This window comes from Porites lutea, chromosome 4 (genome assembly GCF_958299795.1).
Source record: "Porites lutea chromosome 4, jaPorLute2.1, whole genome shotgun sequence".
Classification (NCBI taxonomy): domain Eukaryota; kingdom Metazoa; phylum Cnidaria; class Anthozoa; order Scleractinia; family Poritidae; genus Porites; species Porites lutea.
This window is the reverse complement of record NC_133204.1, coordinates 28,597,553-28,614,261: the sequence shown is the minus strand read 5'-3', so window position 1 is coordinate 28,614,261 and position 16,709 is coordinate 28,597,553. Positions and strand designations below refer to the sequence as shown.

Genomic DNA, 16,709 nt, shown 5'->3' with positions numbered 1-16,709 from the left:
CTCCAAAAACCTTTGCCCACATTTGACGAAGTTAACGAGATGGAATTACCGCGATAATGGTTGATGCAGCGAGAATTCATTTTTTAAGTGACGTTTTCGTAGCCGTCGCCATCGTTGTTGCTTAAGCTCCCTATTGATAACGACGGAAACTGAAAGGGATGGAACGGGGAACGAGGAACAGGAAGCGGGGAACGGGCAGTGGGGAACGGGAAAAATGAAAAATCGGAACAAGACGTTAACCTAACTTGGACCCCAGCTCTATCAGTAAGTTCTCTTTAATTGTCTATTTTGTTCCCATTTTGGATTTCCCCGTTCTCCGTGTTCGTTTTCCGTTCCCCCTTTTGGCACCATCCAAACTGAAAGGGACCATAAGGATTTTTCTTGCACGATGACAAATTTCAGGGTCGGCTTTGAGAGAAGTAAGCTGTTTTTTTTGTTCAGGTGATCTCTTCTTGGATACCTTGGCGTCTGAATCGCGTTTTGCTAGCTAAAGTTGTTTTGTCTCGATATTTTTGACCAACTAGTTGGATTTTACTAAGACGATTATTCCTCTCGCCCAAATAGCCTCTGAGTCAATAGCCCATTCGGCCGCTATTAGCTCAGAGCCCGTTCGGGCTGGAGGAATAATTGTCAAGTAGATGCAAGTTTTAGAGTCGCCCAATGTTGTATTTCTGTCGCCATTTGAGGCACCGTTCTTCCTCTGACTCTGTCGTGTACAAGAAATGACAAGAGAGTATTATGAAATAATACAAAGTTGAACCTCACCTGTACGGCCACCTTAGGGAGAAAAGAAACTCGTCGTTGTAGAGAGGTTTAAACAAGAGTCAATGCATGTACTGTCTACCAAAAAAAAGTGCCCGTTGTGGAGAGGCGGCCGTTAGTGGAGGTTATTAATATTATTTCTTTTTCATCGGTAACTTCAGTTGATTAGGTAGTAATGTACTTGTAGTACTTTCCTTTTAATTGTTTAATACATAGTATCATCTGGCATTTGTGTTGCACCTGTTTAACCCTTTCGGCCCCAACTAGCCATTTTGAGTCTGACCTTCAGACTGGGTTGAACGGTGTTGTTTCGAATTGCATTTTGGGTCTATTTGTCCCAGTTTCTTGCAGAACTTAATATTCGCCAATTCTCTGACCATTTTCACATAGACCATAATGCACCTTGTTTTTCCCCCATAATTTTGCATAACCATTGTCTTCGATTTCTCTAGGGACCACTGTAATACCCAGGAGAAATTGGAAACAATGATTATGTAGATTGTTTGTTTGTTTGTTTGTTTTTTTTGGGGGGGGGGGCGGGAAAGGTGTACTATGGTTTTTATGAAAATGGTGAATGAAAAAAGTGACATCATATCTAATCCAGCCCTATAGAGCAGTTCGAGACAACACCGACCCAGTCCGACGCCAATAGTGACCTAGCCTCCAACGCAAACGTTCTTAGGGGTTCGTGGGGCAGGAACGCGTGACTAACACCTAAGAACGTATCCGTGGGAGGCTAATATAGACCAACATTTCCTTTCTCCTTATACCGTTTGGTATAACGAGAATGTAGCAATTGATCACTAACGATGAACAAATTCTCCAGACCAGTGTCGCAAGCAACTTACTACGGTCAAGTAGCCTGAAGTTACTCCTCCTAAAGTTCATTGAAGCTGATGTCTTTACATACATAGCTACGCTATCATTGCCCTTCAAAGTTTATCAATACGCTATGTGAAGTGCCTTCTTTGCTACGTGGCTACTTGGTTTCCATATAACAGTCAGGATCGACTCCGTTGCTTCGATTTTTGGGGGCGATTAAGATGATCCGGTCGTTTATATGAGGATCAGCCTATATTTATACACTTCAGAGTGTTCAGTTCATGATCTTGCAATTGCACCAGTGTGGACGGGGATTTGTCCGCGTCGCACCAAACATGTTTCGAGATACTGATCTTCTCAATCGCCCGGACACATTTGGAGACATTTCGGGCGATCCGGACGAAATACATTCATAGCTTTCGGCGAGATAACTTTCAGGCAACTTAAACAGTACCTCGTAAACCAGGAAAGGTGGGAAAGGTTTTGAAATTGAGTAGTTTGAAGTAAACTCCTTCGCTAGTTGTGTGCGGCTTTCTGGAAAGCAAACTTAAGAACCTACGTTGATTTTCAGTTTATATAGTTACTATCTATTTTGAAATACCCGTGGCAGTTTGGTTATGGTTCTTAGCAGAGAGTTTAAAGGTGCTATACTCTATTATTCGTAGGTACTGTAAATCCTCTATTAACCACCCCCCTTCTCAAATAAGCCCCTTCTCTCCCCCGTATTATTTTTACTAATAAATGATAGACTGTATTAATCAATCACCACTGTAAAACTTCGTGTTGACTGATCCGAGATAGTTAATTCACCAACTGGAAGTTCGAATTGGCTTTTGATACTCGGCGGCGTGACCTCCAACTTCTTGTACTTGAGCTTTTCCACTTTGTATTACAGAGAACTGAAACCATCGTCTTTGCTAAATTAAGCCCTCCCCCTCCCCTTCCGCCCAAATGTGTTTCAAAAAAGTAAGCCCCCGGCGGGGGAGGGGGCTTTATAGAGGAGTTACGGTAATTGTATCTAGTATGTTCGGCAAGCTGGACTCCACTGAGAATAAATTTTGTTAAACTGATTCAAGACTGACAGTTGTTGTGTGGTCCTGTTTGGTTTAAGTGACTTCTACGCCGGTCAATGTAAAACAGCAACGCGGCAAATGATCAACTTCAAGGTTTTGCAGAAAAAGTGTAAGGAAAATTTCATGGGAATGGCAACACTAAACGGCATAGGTTTTCAATGGCATGACATTTTCTAGATGACATAATTTGAAAAAGTAAACTTTTCAAAGGTGTTACCCTTTTCCTTATGTTCTTTCACGACAAAAGGCAACCGTAAGACGTTTATCTTACTTCTAAAGCATTTTGTGGACAAAACAGGAGCATCCTATGAAATATAAAAAAGACTGCTACAGGTACAGAAGTAACGTTTGCAGTTACGAAAAAGGTAACCTGAAAATTCCAGGACTGTACGGATGTCATTTGAACCATTGACATCTGCGATAACGGTGCAGCACTCAAACGCACCGACAAAATGACCAGCTCCCTATAAGCTGTTGACTTGGTAGAGCGCGCACCGGTATCGTCTGGGGCAAGCGTTTGACTGCGCCCAAATAATTATGTTCTTTTCAGACCTTCTTTTCAGCCCCTCTTTTTGCACTTACAAAAATTGCGTCTCCGCATCTGTCTTCTTTCATTCTTCATCCCGCAGTTATACTCGTAATTTCTGGAGCATTTTAGACAAATTTTTATTGTTGCAAATCCGCTTTGATTTTGTCGATGCCGTTTTGACGTTCTCGTTGCCTTTGCCTATAGTTTCTCTTACGATTTGGGAAAGCGCGATAACCTTTTAACTCTCCAACTTCGCGTGCCTACTTCCAGTTCAACCGCAGAGGAAGAAACAATTTGTGGTTTCTGAAACAAGAGGTGAAAGTTTTCGAAATGGAATTACTTCAAGTATTATTTCATGCTATTTTGCCCCAAAGTTTTGTCTGAAAAGACCTTCCACAAAAAGCCTAAAGTCTTCTTTGTCCTCAACATTTGGAAAACACTGAAGACAGAGATGTTTTCTAGAGGTTCCAACTTCACTATAGTCATCTATCATTTCTTTGTTTAAATCTTTCGTTTTACTGACACTCGCGTATCTATCTATCTCCGCACTTGTAACTGCTGTTCTTTCTTTTTGAAAATCATTTGTTAAGCTTTTTCTCGCAGAAGTCTTATGTACTGTGGACTCGGTATACTCCACGAGGCAGCTGTCAACAGGAGGCCTCGCCCTCTGTACTTTTCTATTACATTCCTGCTGACTTTTGATGTTGTGTAAACTTTCCAAGAATGTCTTTTTGTCCTTGTTCAGTTGGCTTGCCAGTAGTTGAAGCTCTTTTCTCCCTTTCCCATTACCTTTGATTGGGAAGAAACAAGGCAGAAACAATGAAACTGACTAAAAAGATTAAAATGGTGAAGAAACAATGATAAAGCTGATACAAATATGATAAACATAAGAGAGCTAATCCGTGAAGCAGGCAATTCGGTTGGAGCAACGTGGAAACGTTAGGTGGGGGAGAGAAAAAAATAATAAAATACAAATAAGGGAAGAGGGGTGGGGAGTGGTGGTGGTGGGAGGGGTGGGTGCAGCTGAACTCATGGACAATGTTTTGTGTAATTACATTTTGTCAGTTTGAAATGTAAATCAATGGTGTGAAATATTTCTGAACCCTGAACCTCAATCAGGAAGGCAGCATGGCCGAGTGGTTAAAGTACTGGACTTGTAATCCGGAGACCCTGAGTTCTTTGTTGTCTTTTTCTCCTGTGTTCAGATCCTCGGCCACATTTATAAAATAACCAACTGGGTCATCTCTTACCAGCTCGGATTTTTAACCTTGTTGATATGTTGCATTTGAATTCTTAGTTTCATTATCCCTGAAAAGTCCCATACTGGGAGAAGATTATTTAGTATGTTCATTAATAATAATAGTTACTCGACACAGCTGACAGTTCTTGGCTGAGAAGATAATGTTACTGCTATCTTGAATCACGAGAACTAACCTTTTGCCTCTGTGATGGCCTTAGTAATATATTTCCTAAGAACTTGATCAGTTTGATAAATGATGCTTGTTATGCAGGCCATTCTTGACTTCTCCTGTCAAATAAGTTTGAATAAAATTAATGATTATCTAAAGTAAAAATGACAAAAAATTACTGCTAAATTAAGACTAACAGTGCTCAAAAGGCCATTTCCGGGTAATATGTTCCAAAAGCTCTCACTTTGAAAAGTAGGCCAAGAGCAAAAACTTTCTTGTGAAAATTAATTTTATTTGCATCGGAATAAAAAATCATTTTCATATCAGTGGCTTTGCACATAGTCTCGCTTTAAAACAGAGGATTGAGGCAACTCGGAAATGGCCTAATCTCCCTCGCAGCCATTTTTGTCTCATCACGTAATGCTCCTGGGGAGGAGCGTTGTGTGACAAGACAAAAACGGCTGCGAGGGAGACTAGAAATGGCCTTAATTTAAAGAACATAACCATCCCCGCAGGAGGTAGGCAAAGGTTTACAAAGTCCTCCTCCAATTCTTAGCAATATTTCTGTCGGCAAAAGGGTCACTGGTAGAAGGGCTGTGGTTCCACATTGATTTTTATGGGCAATTCAAGCGTGAAATAGGTTAAAATGCTTTATAGCTAGAGGGGGCTTAACCAATAACAGTGAAACCTCGAATATAACAAACCTCTATACATGTATATTATAACAAAGTCCTCGGTAAAACAAATGATTTTTATTACCCCAGTAATAGTAAAATATATGGAAAATAACCTCGATATAATGAAACCTCGTTATCAAGAACATATTTTTCAAATCCCTTGGCTCTTTATTATATCAAGGTTCCACTGAACTGACCTTCTCTTCAGAGTCTTCTTCCACAGCCTGTATGAAGGGACTCTTCATAGCTTTTAATACAAGCTGAATAACATATTCCCTGGTATAGAAATATACAGACTTATAGGTGTACATGTAATAATTTAAGTACGTTTTACCACCATTTATAATTTATTACAGTTGAACCCCAGACACCCGCTTAATACGGCCACCTCATTATAAGGAAGAGTTTCCCTTGCCCGCCGAGCCCTTACATTTTTCTCTAAATTTAACCTGCTTAATACAGACACCCCGTCAATATGGAAACTCTCTATGGCCCCCTCATCAGTGTCCATATTGACTGTATTTTAGACAATGGTAACGAAAAAAGCCAAACAGCTTATCAGGATACGTGTAAGAATAATTTTCTTATGTAACCACAGTAAGAATTAAAGTCAAGAATGACTCAAGTTGGAGTATTCACTCAACAAAAAAAGGCTGTTCAGTGTTTTTGTAAATGGACCAGTCACTAGTATCTTTCTGGATCTAAGTCCTTTCTCATTCTCAGAGAAATACCAAATACTTCTCATAGACTCAGCTACAATGAATCAGCCGGTGAACATAAAGATAATTGCAGTAACAAAGTTACATTTACAGTATATTTAAATGTGTCTTTCCCTTTTATTACCATAAGTGCAAGTCTTGGAAGTTCTCAAGTGATCCTGACTGTACAATCAATGTCACCATTACCCACTTACATTGTTTCAGCTTTAAGTTCTCCTTCAGTTTTCAAAGTAAGGTAATGCTGTTCCCAGGGAAACTTTTCAGGATCTGGAGGTTCCATTTTACTGGACATGGTCATCATAGTTTGTGAGGACACAGGATGGGTTCTTAAGCTGTTTCGCTGCATGGCAATTTCTAGTGGACATTCCAAGAAAACTTCTGCAAGCCCAGCACTGTCTTCCTTAAAACAAACTGGCTTATTAATAAAATACTGGAATAACAATAACAAAATAATAAATTACCCTTGTTTACCCTCAGCAGTTAGCATAGTCAAACTGTCAGTAGTATTACTGCATAGCCAAAAAAAGTGGCCATAATAAAGAGGTGACAATGTTACTGAGGTACCTGTAAGGCAGGGTTCCACTGTAATTAGGTGTACCGGTATTTCAACTTCATTGTGAGTGTTGTGAATAGTTTATTGGTATTTGGTAGTTACAAAAAAACTACTCACATTTCCTTGCCAGCTGAACGTATTCATACCGCATACTGTGGTAACAAAAGTTGTCATCCAGTAATAACACATGAGTACCATTCCAACTGTAAAATAAATAAATTATGATATGGTATGTAAATATAAATTTCTACACCAATTGAACACTAATGACTATGATTTATTAGTTTTGGACAAAATTCAAGAACTTGTCAGTTGCAAGCAAATATATGACGGGATCTAACTCGGAAAAGAAACTTGCTGAGTTGACACGAGGGGAATTAACATAATTTAGTTTATTCCATAACCATCCAGAATACTGGTTTGAATGCTCTTACCACAGAGCTGTGGGAAACCTGAGTCGTGAGCAAGGTAAAGGTTTTCAATCTGTAAAAGGTCAGATTTACTTCTTGCACAAAAGGTAATTTCTGAGTTGTCCCATGCCTCTTTCTCAAAATGAGGGGAAGTGCAATGTCTCTGTTAATTGAAAGTAATAATGTTTATCCTTGTGTGAACAGAAAATGTGTTCGTAAAAATTAGACTCATTTTGAAAGTAAAGGGTTTTGGAACCATGAAATGCTCTATTGCATAATATCCTCCAGCTCCTCCTGCCTCCCCCCCGCCCTATTCCCCCACCCCTTCACCCAGCTCCATCCACCTTATGAAGTGTATTACTGATTTTCAGTCACATGACAAGGTGACTATGTTTGTTGATGAAACAGTAATCTTTTTTCACAGAATTCACATGAAAAAAGAGCTTAGTTCATACCAAAGGGAAACAACGTTCATTACTTTTAGGGGAACTTTGCTTTACAGAGGAAAAATAACTGAATGCCCGAGCAAAATGATGAGTTTATGCGACAACACAACAAATGTGTACGCCAAATGTAGAATGTAGAATGAGAAAAAACATCATTCCTTTTTTACTATTTTCTGTATTATTCTCACTTGAATCTACCATAAATTACAGTACCAGTACAGTGTATTTGCACTTTTTTCGTTCTTTGTTGTCAAACATACAACATTAATTTTTCATCACATTGAACTTGTCATTTTGCTCGCGCACCTCCTTCTTTTCCTCTATAGAGCAATGGTCCCCTAATTGTAACGACAAAACGTTTTTGTTCTTGTGCACCAGCGCACGGCCGCCGTGAAATTAGCTGAAAACCAACCATGACAGGGAGCCCTTACAATTACCCTTACCTGCACTCAGCTGAAATGAAACAAGAGCAGTTTATTTTCTGGCTTTTTTGCAAGATGCTCCAAAACTCATCAACAGAGGGAAAACCGTCTACCATTTGATCATCTATAGACGCATTTTCGTGCTGATTTTCTATCATGTTTAAAGCCCGGTCCACTGTTTCAAATACGATCTTTCTGTACTGCTTCCATAAAGAATACTTTAAAAAACCATTAGCACCATCAAATAACGGAGTATTACTTTCTTCTTCACTGCTGTTTTCATGAACTAAGTCATCATTTCGAGATACATACACCGCGCCTTCGTTCAATTCCAAATCAAAAGGAATGAAATCATCATAACAAACGTGTATAACGTGCATTGTATTCCCTCTTGTTTTTTTCACATAATCCTGTAGTTTTGACGCAAGAGTAGACTTCCCAGATGCTGGAATTCCACAAAGTAAAACCAACGCTATGCGACAGCTTTCGTCCGCCATGTTGAAGCGCAACCCGAGAGGAACTGGTGCCAGTTTTCCCATACTTCTTTGCCGGTTGATTCATAAACTCACGTGACTTGTGTGATGTCCCTTCAAAATAATTCAAGATGGCGAGCTACGGTTCAGCAAAAGCTATGGCAGTGGTTCCTGTTATCGTTGTAACGGCCGTATGGGTCATTGTAGGTGGTGTTATTCCTTTCTTTATCAAAGGACAGAATAAGAGGTAATAGGGCAAGGGTAAAGTAGTCTTCAAGTTGCTAGAATAATGCTACTGAGCTTAATGTAATCTCAATATGTAGTTTTCTCGTACTCGGCGTACTTCATGAAGGAGATGATAATTTAAGAACACTTTTTGTAACTAATGGGGAGCGTGGAAAACAAGACTTGTTCACAAAAATTTTGTAAAAAAGGTTGAGTTGCCTCTTATAGATTTTCTGTGGATTTGAAGGCTAAACCATCATCATTATTTGATACAAACAAAATGAAAAGTAGCTAGGTTGAGTTTGATCATCCGGGTGAACGTAGTCCTGGATAGGTTTGTTGTTGTTGACAGTGACTGGCGTTTCAAAAACCTGTGCGGTACTCCAGGTTGTCGGTACTTGAGCTAGCAAGTTATACATATAAGGCTGCTTGAAATACAGGGCTTGAAATAATTTTCCGGCTTGTCTGAAAAATTTTCAACCAATCAGAAGCTCTATATGTACCAAGGTCTGGGTAGTGAGACATCACCAGCATCAATATGCAATTTCTGCGCTTGCATCTTAGACATCAATATGAGGGGAAACTGTTGGATGCATCACCAAGTGTCAGCTGTCCTCTCTGGCTATCCAGAGAATTGATCTGGCCGGGATTAAACCCATGCGACCTCCTGCTTAGCCAATCAGAGCTTATCCACTTAACCCTTTAAGCCCCAATATCCACAAAAAAATTCTCCAAACTGATCTCTATACATTTCCTTACAGAATTAGTTGGGAGAAATTGATAAAAGATCAGAGATTTTTCTCTTTGTGATCATTTGATTAATTCTCATAGATGTTGCACTTGACAATCTATGGATATTGTTAGGAGAAAATTGATGTTGGTCACTATTGGGACTTAAAGGGTTAAGCGAACTGTGTGCAGGGTTTAACAAAAGTGCTGTCTGCCAGGAGCAACCTGTCAAGCAGCATGGTTTAAAAAGACGCTCTAAAAGCATTGACTCAACCTTGCTTGGAGGCAAGATAAGAAATGAGGAGGCAATTAATTCTTAAGGAGCCTCTGTGTACAGGCATGAAAGCCATAGGGACCATTTGAGAGAGGCCAGAAAATTAAAAAAACTGCTAGCTAGCCAGGTTACACAGTAACCATTGACTGCCTTTGGTACATACAATAGTCAGAAACTTAGCATACCTTCCATTTTAAAACTGGAAAAAGATTATAATGTTACAATTGCGCTCATGAATTTGCTAACCATTAATTATTGTATGGGTAAACCTTAATAAAAACTGTAAGATTGCTTAAATTTTCATCATCTTTTTAAGATGCTAAATGTTGGCAATGAACAGAAACATACTAGTCTAAGCTACTAAAAATGAATACTAAACAAATGCAATAATTATAAATAATCTAAAGTGAAAATTTCCAAGGATGTGGGCAATTATATGGTAATTTCAAGGAATCTTCCACAATCAAAGGTAATACAAGCCAAAAACATGGTCTAAAAGATGCATCCAGAAATGACCAGTATTTGCACTTTTTTCATTCTTTGTTGTCGAACAAATGACATTGTTTTTTCATCACATTGAACTTGTCATTTGGCTCGCACACCTCTTTTCTTCTATAGAGAGATGGTCCCCTAACAGTAATGAAAAAAGATAACGACTATTGGTGCTATGCAAGATCAAGTAATTATTACCAGTTGTCAGACAGGCAGGAAACATTTGCCAAGATAAAGTGAATGCTAGTGAAAAAGGGGTTTCTATATGAGTGGTTACGTTGTGCGATTGGTTCAAGTGGTGAATGTGATATGTTTGAGTAATATAAAGTGAAGACTCATATGAGTCGTACATGTATCACTTGCCAGGGCCTTCCTCTCAATAACTTTTCTCACAAATTCTTAGTGTCTCGAATGAGATGCTATTTCACCAGTTGCATGACTTGTACAAGTCGTACCACTTGACAGGACCCCCCTTTCAACAACTTTGCTCATAAATTCTAAGTGTCTCTAATAAGATATGAGTCCATCAATTGCATGTGCAAATGAGTTGCAGTTTGACAATGTGATACCTCATATTAGGAAAAACTGAATCAGTGTAGGATAATGCAATTTTAGAGTTCCGATTAGCTTAGCCATCATGGTATATGAGCCATTATACCAGGCTCTCTAAATAATTATGGTAACTGTACGGATCTGCTCAAAAATTAAAAACAAGCTGAAAATCAGTTGTGTTTACAAATGAAGTCACGAAGAATTTGCAATATTTTGCGGGTGTTTTGAATAAAACAATAATATTATTCCACCTGCACTTGTTGGATATAAGATGGTTATGGCCAACTCGGCGCTATGTGCCTCATTGGCTATCTACCATCTCATATCCAATGCACACTCATGGAATTATCACTCTGAAATATCACCCATTTACCACCTGTACTAATCACATGAATTCAAAGGGTAATCTCACCACTTTATCACTTGTACAAGTTGAAACACACACAACATGACTTTCTCGACTGAATAAGTGGTGAGTTTTTGGACAATCCTTGTACCTTGCAACGTTTAGGGAATGAGCTTCACCCCCCTCCTAAAAAAAAACAAAGAAAGAATAATCACTTGGGCTGGATTCAAAGCTGGGATTGCTGGCATGCAAGGCCAATGTTAGTCTGCAAGCCCATGAAGAACTACATTGAGCCTAATAATAAGAGCAAATCAGAATTACACAGTTTTCTTTTTGGGGTTGAAACAGTTGGTCTTTAGACATTGTTTGATATAAATTTGTCCGTGTCGGAAAAAATCCTGCATGCTCTCAGACATGAGGACTAGACAGATCAAATATTAAAGATTATCATTCTGAAGCTGAATATTTGAAAACCACATTATAAAGGAATACAACTCATCCTATGCGAGGCAGAGTTTCTGGCTTGTCCAACTACAATTTATTGTGGCTTGGTCGGAAATATGTTCAAGAGTGCAATGATGTTGTTACGAGCACAACTTCGATTTTCAACTTTTTCTTGTTCTTTAAGAAACAAAAATTATTTACCACTCTGGTTTATGGGGAAATGTGATATTGGCAAGGATAACAACAGACTTGTGCTTTCTTTGTCATTTCAGACTTATACAGACCATGCTTGTATTGACTGCTGTATGCTGTTGGTTATTGTATCCTTTCATATTTTTAGGTTCATGTTACATATAATAGAATGTTTCATGAAAGGTTCCTGCATTGAGTATTATTTACACACAAGTTGGTGACATTACAAATCACAATGATGAATGAAATGTTGAGGTGAAATGTTGGTGACAGCTGTGTAAGTGGCCTGGCTTTGCTAACTACTGTTACAGTAGGACTTTTTTCCTTAACTTGAATGTAAGCTGGGTTTGTGCTTATTTCTGTCAACTTAATCCTCTTATTGGACCAGAACTGTCATTAGAAGCACTAAAGGCAGCTGTGAAGGAATGGAGAGGCAGAACTGTGTAGGAAAATATTTCAATCGTGTAACAAAAAAAGTAAGTACATGACTTTTGCACTTTAGTTCACTAAATTAGCATCCTTGTATAGGGTAACAGAGGATATTGAAGGGGATTTTGAATACAACCATCTGCAACCTTGCAAGTCCACTGAGTTTCAGTACACATGACTGTGGTCCTGATCAGCATTGTTAATGACAATGACTGATGATGTTGCAGCCACCTTCAACCCAGTCCACCTTTATGAATCTAGTCAGGATGACCAGATTAAGTTAAGCCTTTAAGCCCCAGTATCCATGTGCAAATTCTCCAGAATATATATTTTCTGAAAGGATTTGTTAAGAGAATTTAATATGTGATCAAAGCATTTTGCTGCACCATGGTATTTTGTAGAATGCTGAATGACTCTGAAGTTTAGTGATCAGGGTTAGGAAACTGAGTGATTCAGGTTCCATTTAGAGTCATTATGCTGGGAAAACCGACCTGAAACTTGATTCACTCAGTTTTCTAACCCTAATCGATCGATAAACTTCAGGAATCATTCAGCATTGGCGTTCGGCATTCTGCAAAATACCCTTTTATGCTGATTTTCCCGTTGATTTTTTCCTGTTAATTTTATTAATTCTCGTCACATTTTCTCTTGATAATGTATGGATAATGTTGGGAGCAAATTCATTTTGGTCACTTGTGGGACTTAAAAAAAGTTTAAAAAACTGTAGGAGACCATTGACGTACATTTAGTGGCATGTAAGAAGATTTCCTACCCCAACCAACCATAACATGTGGCATCGTGGGGTTTTGTACAGGTAGCACACATGTTTATAACTTGATTGAGCTCCTTGGGTTGCACATGTGTTTATACTTAATCTTGGACCTCTCAGACCTCTGTCAGACCGCACAGTTTCTTTTGTCTGTTCGTTATTACTGTGAAACTTGGGTCTCAGAAACACCAGAAATATTTCTGGAATGTTATTGTGTTGCAAGGAAAAAGCCAATTAGGAGTGGGAAACTCTTTAAACCACAAGCATCAATGGTGATTAGTATTTTGTTGCTTGCTCACATGTTCTGATCTATTTTTTAATATTGATACACTATAGCACATTCAATAAGCAATCATGAAATATTCCAGTTGTTCATGGATGTCTAAGATTGGCAGTAATGTAAATAGGGGTATGTAATAAACAATTATTGGATGAGGTTGAGCATGATATCGTGAATTATCAAAACCGAGGTCTGTGTTATCTGCCGAAGCCGAAGGCTGAGGCAGATAATAGAGACACGAGGTTTTGATAATCCATGATATCATGCGAAAACCGAATTCAATAATTGTTTTATTATACATTTTTTAAGCAATAGGCAAAAGAAGACCATTCAGCCATTCTGTTTCTGAGGAGAACACTCCAAGGGGCTTGGTAACCAGGCAGACGTTGAACTTGATATGATAAATGCAATATCTGCAGCAGATACTGCATTTATCATGTCAAGTTCACAAGCTATTGTGAATTGATTGAATGCTCTCGACCAATCAGATTTTTCATAGTGAGTCTGATGTACAATAATATTATTTAAAACATTACCTTTTGCTTATGATGACAGTTTTTTACTGTTATGTTTCTCTTTCTGCAGGAAGGATACTGAAATATGGATTACACATGTAAATTCTCTAAATTATCATTGGCACAGACAGCTGAAAAATGAGTAGTCAAGTGTAATAATTAATATGACCCACATATTGTTATTACTTCTGTCAGCAAGTAGCAGCAATACTTTGCCTACCCTGCAAGCAGTGGTTTCTCTCTTGAAGCCATTAAGACAGACAAGCCACAGGAATGACTTTGTAAATGCTTTAAAAAGCCATGCAAGTGAGAAACCTCTGCTTGCAGCGTATTCTTTGCCTAATTTTTATGTCTTACGGAATCATACTTGACTTGTTATGCAATCTAATGAAGTTGTATTATTATTAATTAGTTGATTACAAAAGTTTCAAATTAAAACTATCAAATACTACTATGAATCCATTAGGGGACACTGCAAAAAGTTCTGAGCTAAACATTTTTGTTTTATGGATAAAAGATTTAAGGTTTTCTTACTTAAAATGTGGTGATTTAAAGGCTATTAAGTCTTGGACAAGTCTTGTCCACAAAAAAGTTGAAATCACAGAACATAACCAAGAAATGGGGCCTTCAAAGTAAGGCTAAGTGGAAAAGAAAGAAAAAAGTTAGGAAACGACTCTTATTAAGGAAAATGTGAGATACAAATATCCTTATTGTGAAATTTAATTTTAGCAATTGTCTGTAAGGGCATATCTATCATTGTAGATCCCTTTCAGTTTCAGTAATTAAGTTGTAATGATCATTGTTGTATACAGCCTGAATTTTCTTTCCTTTTTGTCTTGAAATGTTCATTGATGACTTTAATAAAATTCAGTTCTTACAAGTTGGCTTTCTGGTTGTTGAAAGTTACAGTTATGCATTTAATGGGCTGGATATTTGCAACAGCAGGCGAGTAGCATTAAACATAGTCACTGATGGAATTTTATGCTGCGATTAGATCAAATCACTAGTACCATCCAGATGTGATGCCCATTCAGTACATTATTCTTGGCAATAGAAAGTTAATGTTTTTGTATGTGTTTTTTGTTGTTGTTGTTTTGATTGTTACAGCTCTTTTATTTATTATATTATTTTATTTTAGGAACGCGACATTGGTGTTTCATTTTGTACTCCCTATAAAGTAGCCTACGGTTCATTTTTTAAATTACCAATATAATGCTGCTTGTGCTTATTTTTCTTATTTTATAAGGTAATGCCAGTTCCATAGGCTGGTTTATTCATCTGTTTTGAAAATATAGCTCATACAGGGACCTGAAAATGTATGTATCTTTGTTTGTCCATTTCAGTTGAAGGGGAGTTGTTAGTTAGTCACCTACCCAGTAGACTAGGGGAGTTGGGCAGGTTCAGGTTTGTAGAGGTTCAGCTGGCGAACTTGCACCGTTTGTGCCATAGGTGCGAACATTGAGTGCTGGAGGCACCAACTTCTAGGGGGGTCTGGGGGCATGTTTCCTTCCAAATTTTTAAAATTGGACTCTCCAAAATGCAATTCCCTGTGTTCCTCTAGACTAGAATTGGTTAACTGGGAAGGCATAAAAATTGTTCACAAAAAATGAAATACCTGAATGGGAATTATACTTTTTGGTTTGCAGTCAGTGTTCGTTCTTCAGTTGATTCCAAAATGATGTGAATGATGAATAATGATTTTATTATATATGACAGGAATTATCTTCTTTTTTTTTATTGTATGCATTACATAATGGAGTGAGTAAAGTAAGGATCATATCTGTCTTTGATGAACAAAATATGAAAAAGAGGAACGATTTTAACACTTAAAAAAATAATCTCATGTGTGAACTACGGACATTACATGTCAAGCCACTGGACGTTGTGTCCGGCATCTGGCCTCATATGAAACCCCTGGTTGGACCAATAAGGTGGAAGTTCCAAGGGGCCAATGAGTTTCTGGCATCTTAAAGCTACATTTACTCAAGGTCAAACAATAGCAACCGAATCATTTTCTCAGGTGTGTGAAAGCGAAACATTTTAAATGTTTCTGACATAGGAATGTCGCTTTGAAAATGTTCTTATGAGCTGCCTCAAGAAAAAGAAAAAAAAATTGACAACCAATAGATTATATTGCTTGATTAAATTTTATTTTGTCTTTGTAGTTTTATAACTCCAGGGCTTCTTCTTAACACCTCAACATACTTGCTATGAATATTTTGTTGAGGAAGAATACATTTTTGTGTAATTTTAATAACAGATCCTAGCCTTCCACGCAGACATCCTTACGGCTTTGTCACACTTTCCTTCCCCAAGAACGTCTGTTGAAAGAGCTGTTAAGCTCAGTGAGATTGGCTACGATCTTACCTTACAGACTGTACTCAGCTTGTGAAGGTAGACGACGCTTCATCTACGGTACGAACCCTTCATTGGGGTGTGCCTCAAGGTTCGGTCCTAGGCCCCATGCTTTACTTTGTTGTATACATCTCCTCTGTGTGATATTGTTCGTGAGCATGGCTTGTCATTTCACTTTTATGCTGATGACTCGCAGCTTTATACGTATACATCTTTTGCTTGCAATGACACCTCTGATCTAGTGGCTGCAAAACAACGCCTTGAGAACTGCGTTGCAGACATCAATTTGTGGATGACTGCCAACAAGTTAAAGCTTAACAATGATAAATCAGAATTTCTCTTTCTGCACTCCCGTTTTCATCATTCGTTGCCCCCTCCCACGATTTCTGTTGGCATGGAAAACATCAGGCCCTCTCAACAGGCTCGCAATCTTGGCGTGATTTTTGACGATACAATGTCACTTTCACCTCATGTTAATACAATAGTAAAATAAGGGTGCCTTCTATCACACACAAAATATTTCTAAAATAAGAAAATACATCAGTAAAAGTACCACAGAAATTCTAATTCACAGTTTTGTTAGCTCGAAGTTGGACTTTTGTAATTCTCTTCTTTTTGGTGCCCAAAAACGGGACATAGTTAAGTTGCAGTCCATTCAGAATGCGGCTGCTCGAATTATCGCCGGTCTCAAAAAAAAAAGATCACATCACTGAGTCTCTAAGAGATCTTCACTGGCTTCCTGGTGAGGAGAGAATTGTTTTTAAAATAAATTTAATAACTTTTAAAACATTGAATGGCTCCGGTCCCTGTTA

The 16,709-nt window shown here is 38.3% G+C and overlaps 2 protein-coding genes across 2 annotated transcripts; one reads left to right on the top strand and one right to left on the bottom strand.

Annotated features, from left to right (window-relative positions):
• Nucleotides 1-3,387: 3,387 nt before the first annotated feature.
• LOC140933209 (L-seryl-tRNA(Sec) kinase-like) lies at nt 3,388-8,322 on the bottom strand. The gene is made up of 6 exons (XM_073382720.1): nt 7,844-8,322; nt 6,662-6,747; nt 6,186-6,387; nt 5,470-5,548; nt 4,621-4,714; nt 3,388-3,975 (listed from the first exon to the last, which is right to left on the bottom strand). The coding sequence occupies exons 1-6, from the start codon at nt 8,317-8,319 to the stop codon at nt 3,545-3,547; spliced, it is 1,368 nt and encodes a 455-aa protein (XP_073238821.1). The 5' UTR covers nt 8,320-8,322; the 3' UTR covers nt 3,388-3,544.
• A 60-nt stretch (nt 8,323-8,382) lies between these two features.
• Nucleotides 8,383-14,427, top strand: LOC140933210 (V-type proton ATPase subunit e-like). Its single transcript, XM_073382721.1, has 4 exons — nt 8,383-8,542; nt 11,630-11,677; nt 11,891-12,025; nt 13,613-14,427. Exons 1-3 carry the CDS (start codon nt 8,427-8,429, stop codon nt 11,994-11,996), a joined length of 270 nt encoding a protein of 89 aa, XP_073238822.1. The 5' UTR covers nt 8,383-8,426; the 3' UTR covers nt 11,997-12,025; nt 13,613-14,427.
• The last annotated feature ends 2,282 nt before the right edge of the window (nt 14,428-16,709 follow it).

What these genes read in the sequence shown, in the direction of transcription:
- LOC140933209 (XM_073382720.1), bottom strand. Translation starts at nt 8,319, where the DNA reads ATGGCGGACGAAAGCTGTCGCATAGCGTTGGTTTTACTTTGTGGAATT. An exon ending in CGTTCAGCTGGCAAGGAAAT is followed by an intron (nt 6,388 to 6,661) that starts GTGAGTAGTTTT and finishes GTTTTAAGGAAG; the next exon opens with ACAGTGCTGGGCTTGCAGAA. An exon ending in GAACTTAAAGCTGAAACAAT is followed by an intron (nt 5,549 to 6,185) that starts GTAAGTGGGTAA and finishes TTTCTATACCAG; the next exon opens with GGAATATGTTATTCAGCTTG.
- LOC140933210 (XM_073382721.1), top strand. Translation starts at nt 8,427, where the DNA reads ATGGCGAGCTACGGTTCAGCAAAAGCTATGGCAGTGGTTCCTGTTATC. An exon ending in ATCAAAGGACAGAATAAGAG is followed by an intron (nt 8,543 to 11,629) that starts GTAATAGGGCAA and finishes TTGTCATTTCAG; the next exon opens with ACTTATACAGACCATGCTTG. An exon ending in GCTGTATGCTGTTGGTTATT is followed by an intron (nt 11,678 to 11,890) that starts GTATCCTTTCAT and finishes CTTGAATGTAAG; the next exon opens with CTGGGTTTGTGCTTATTTCT.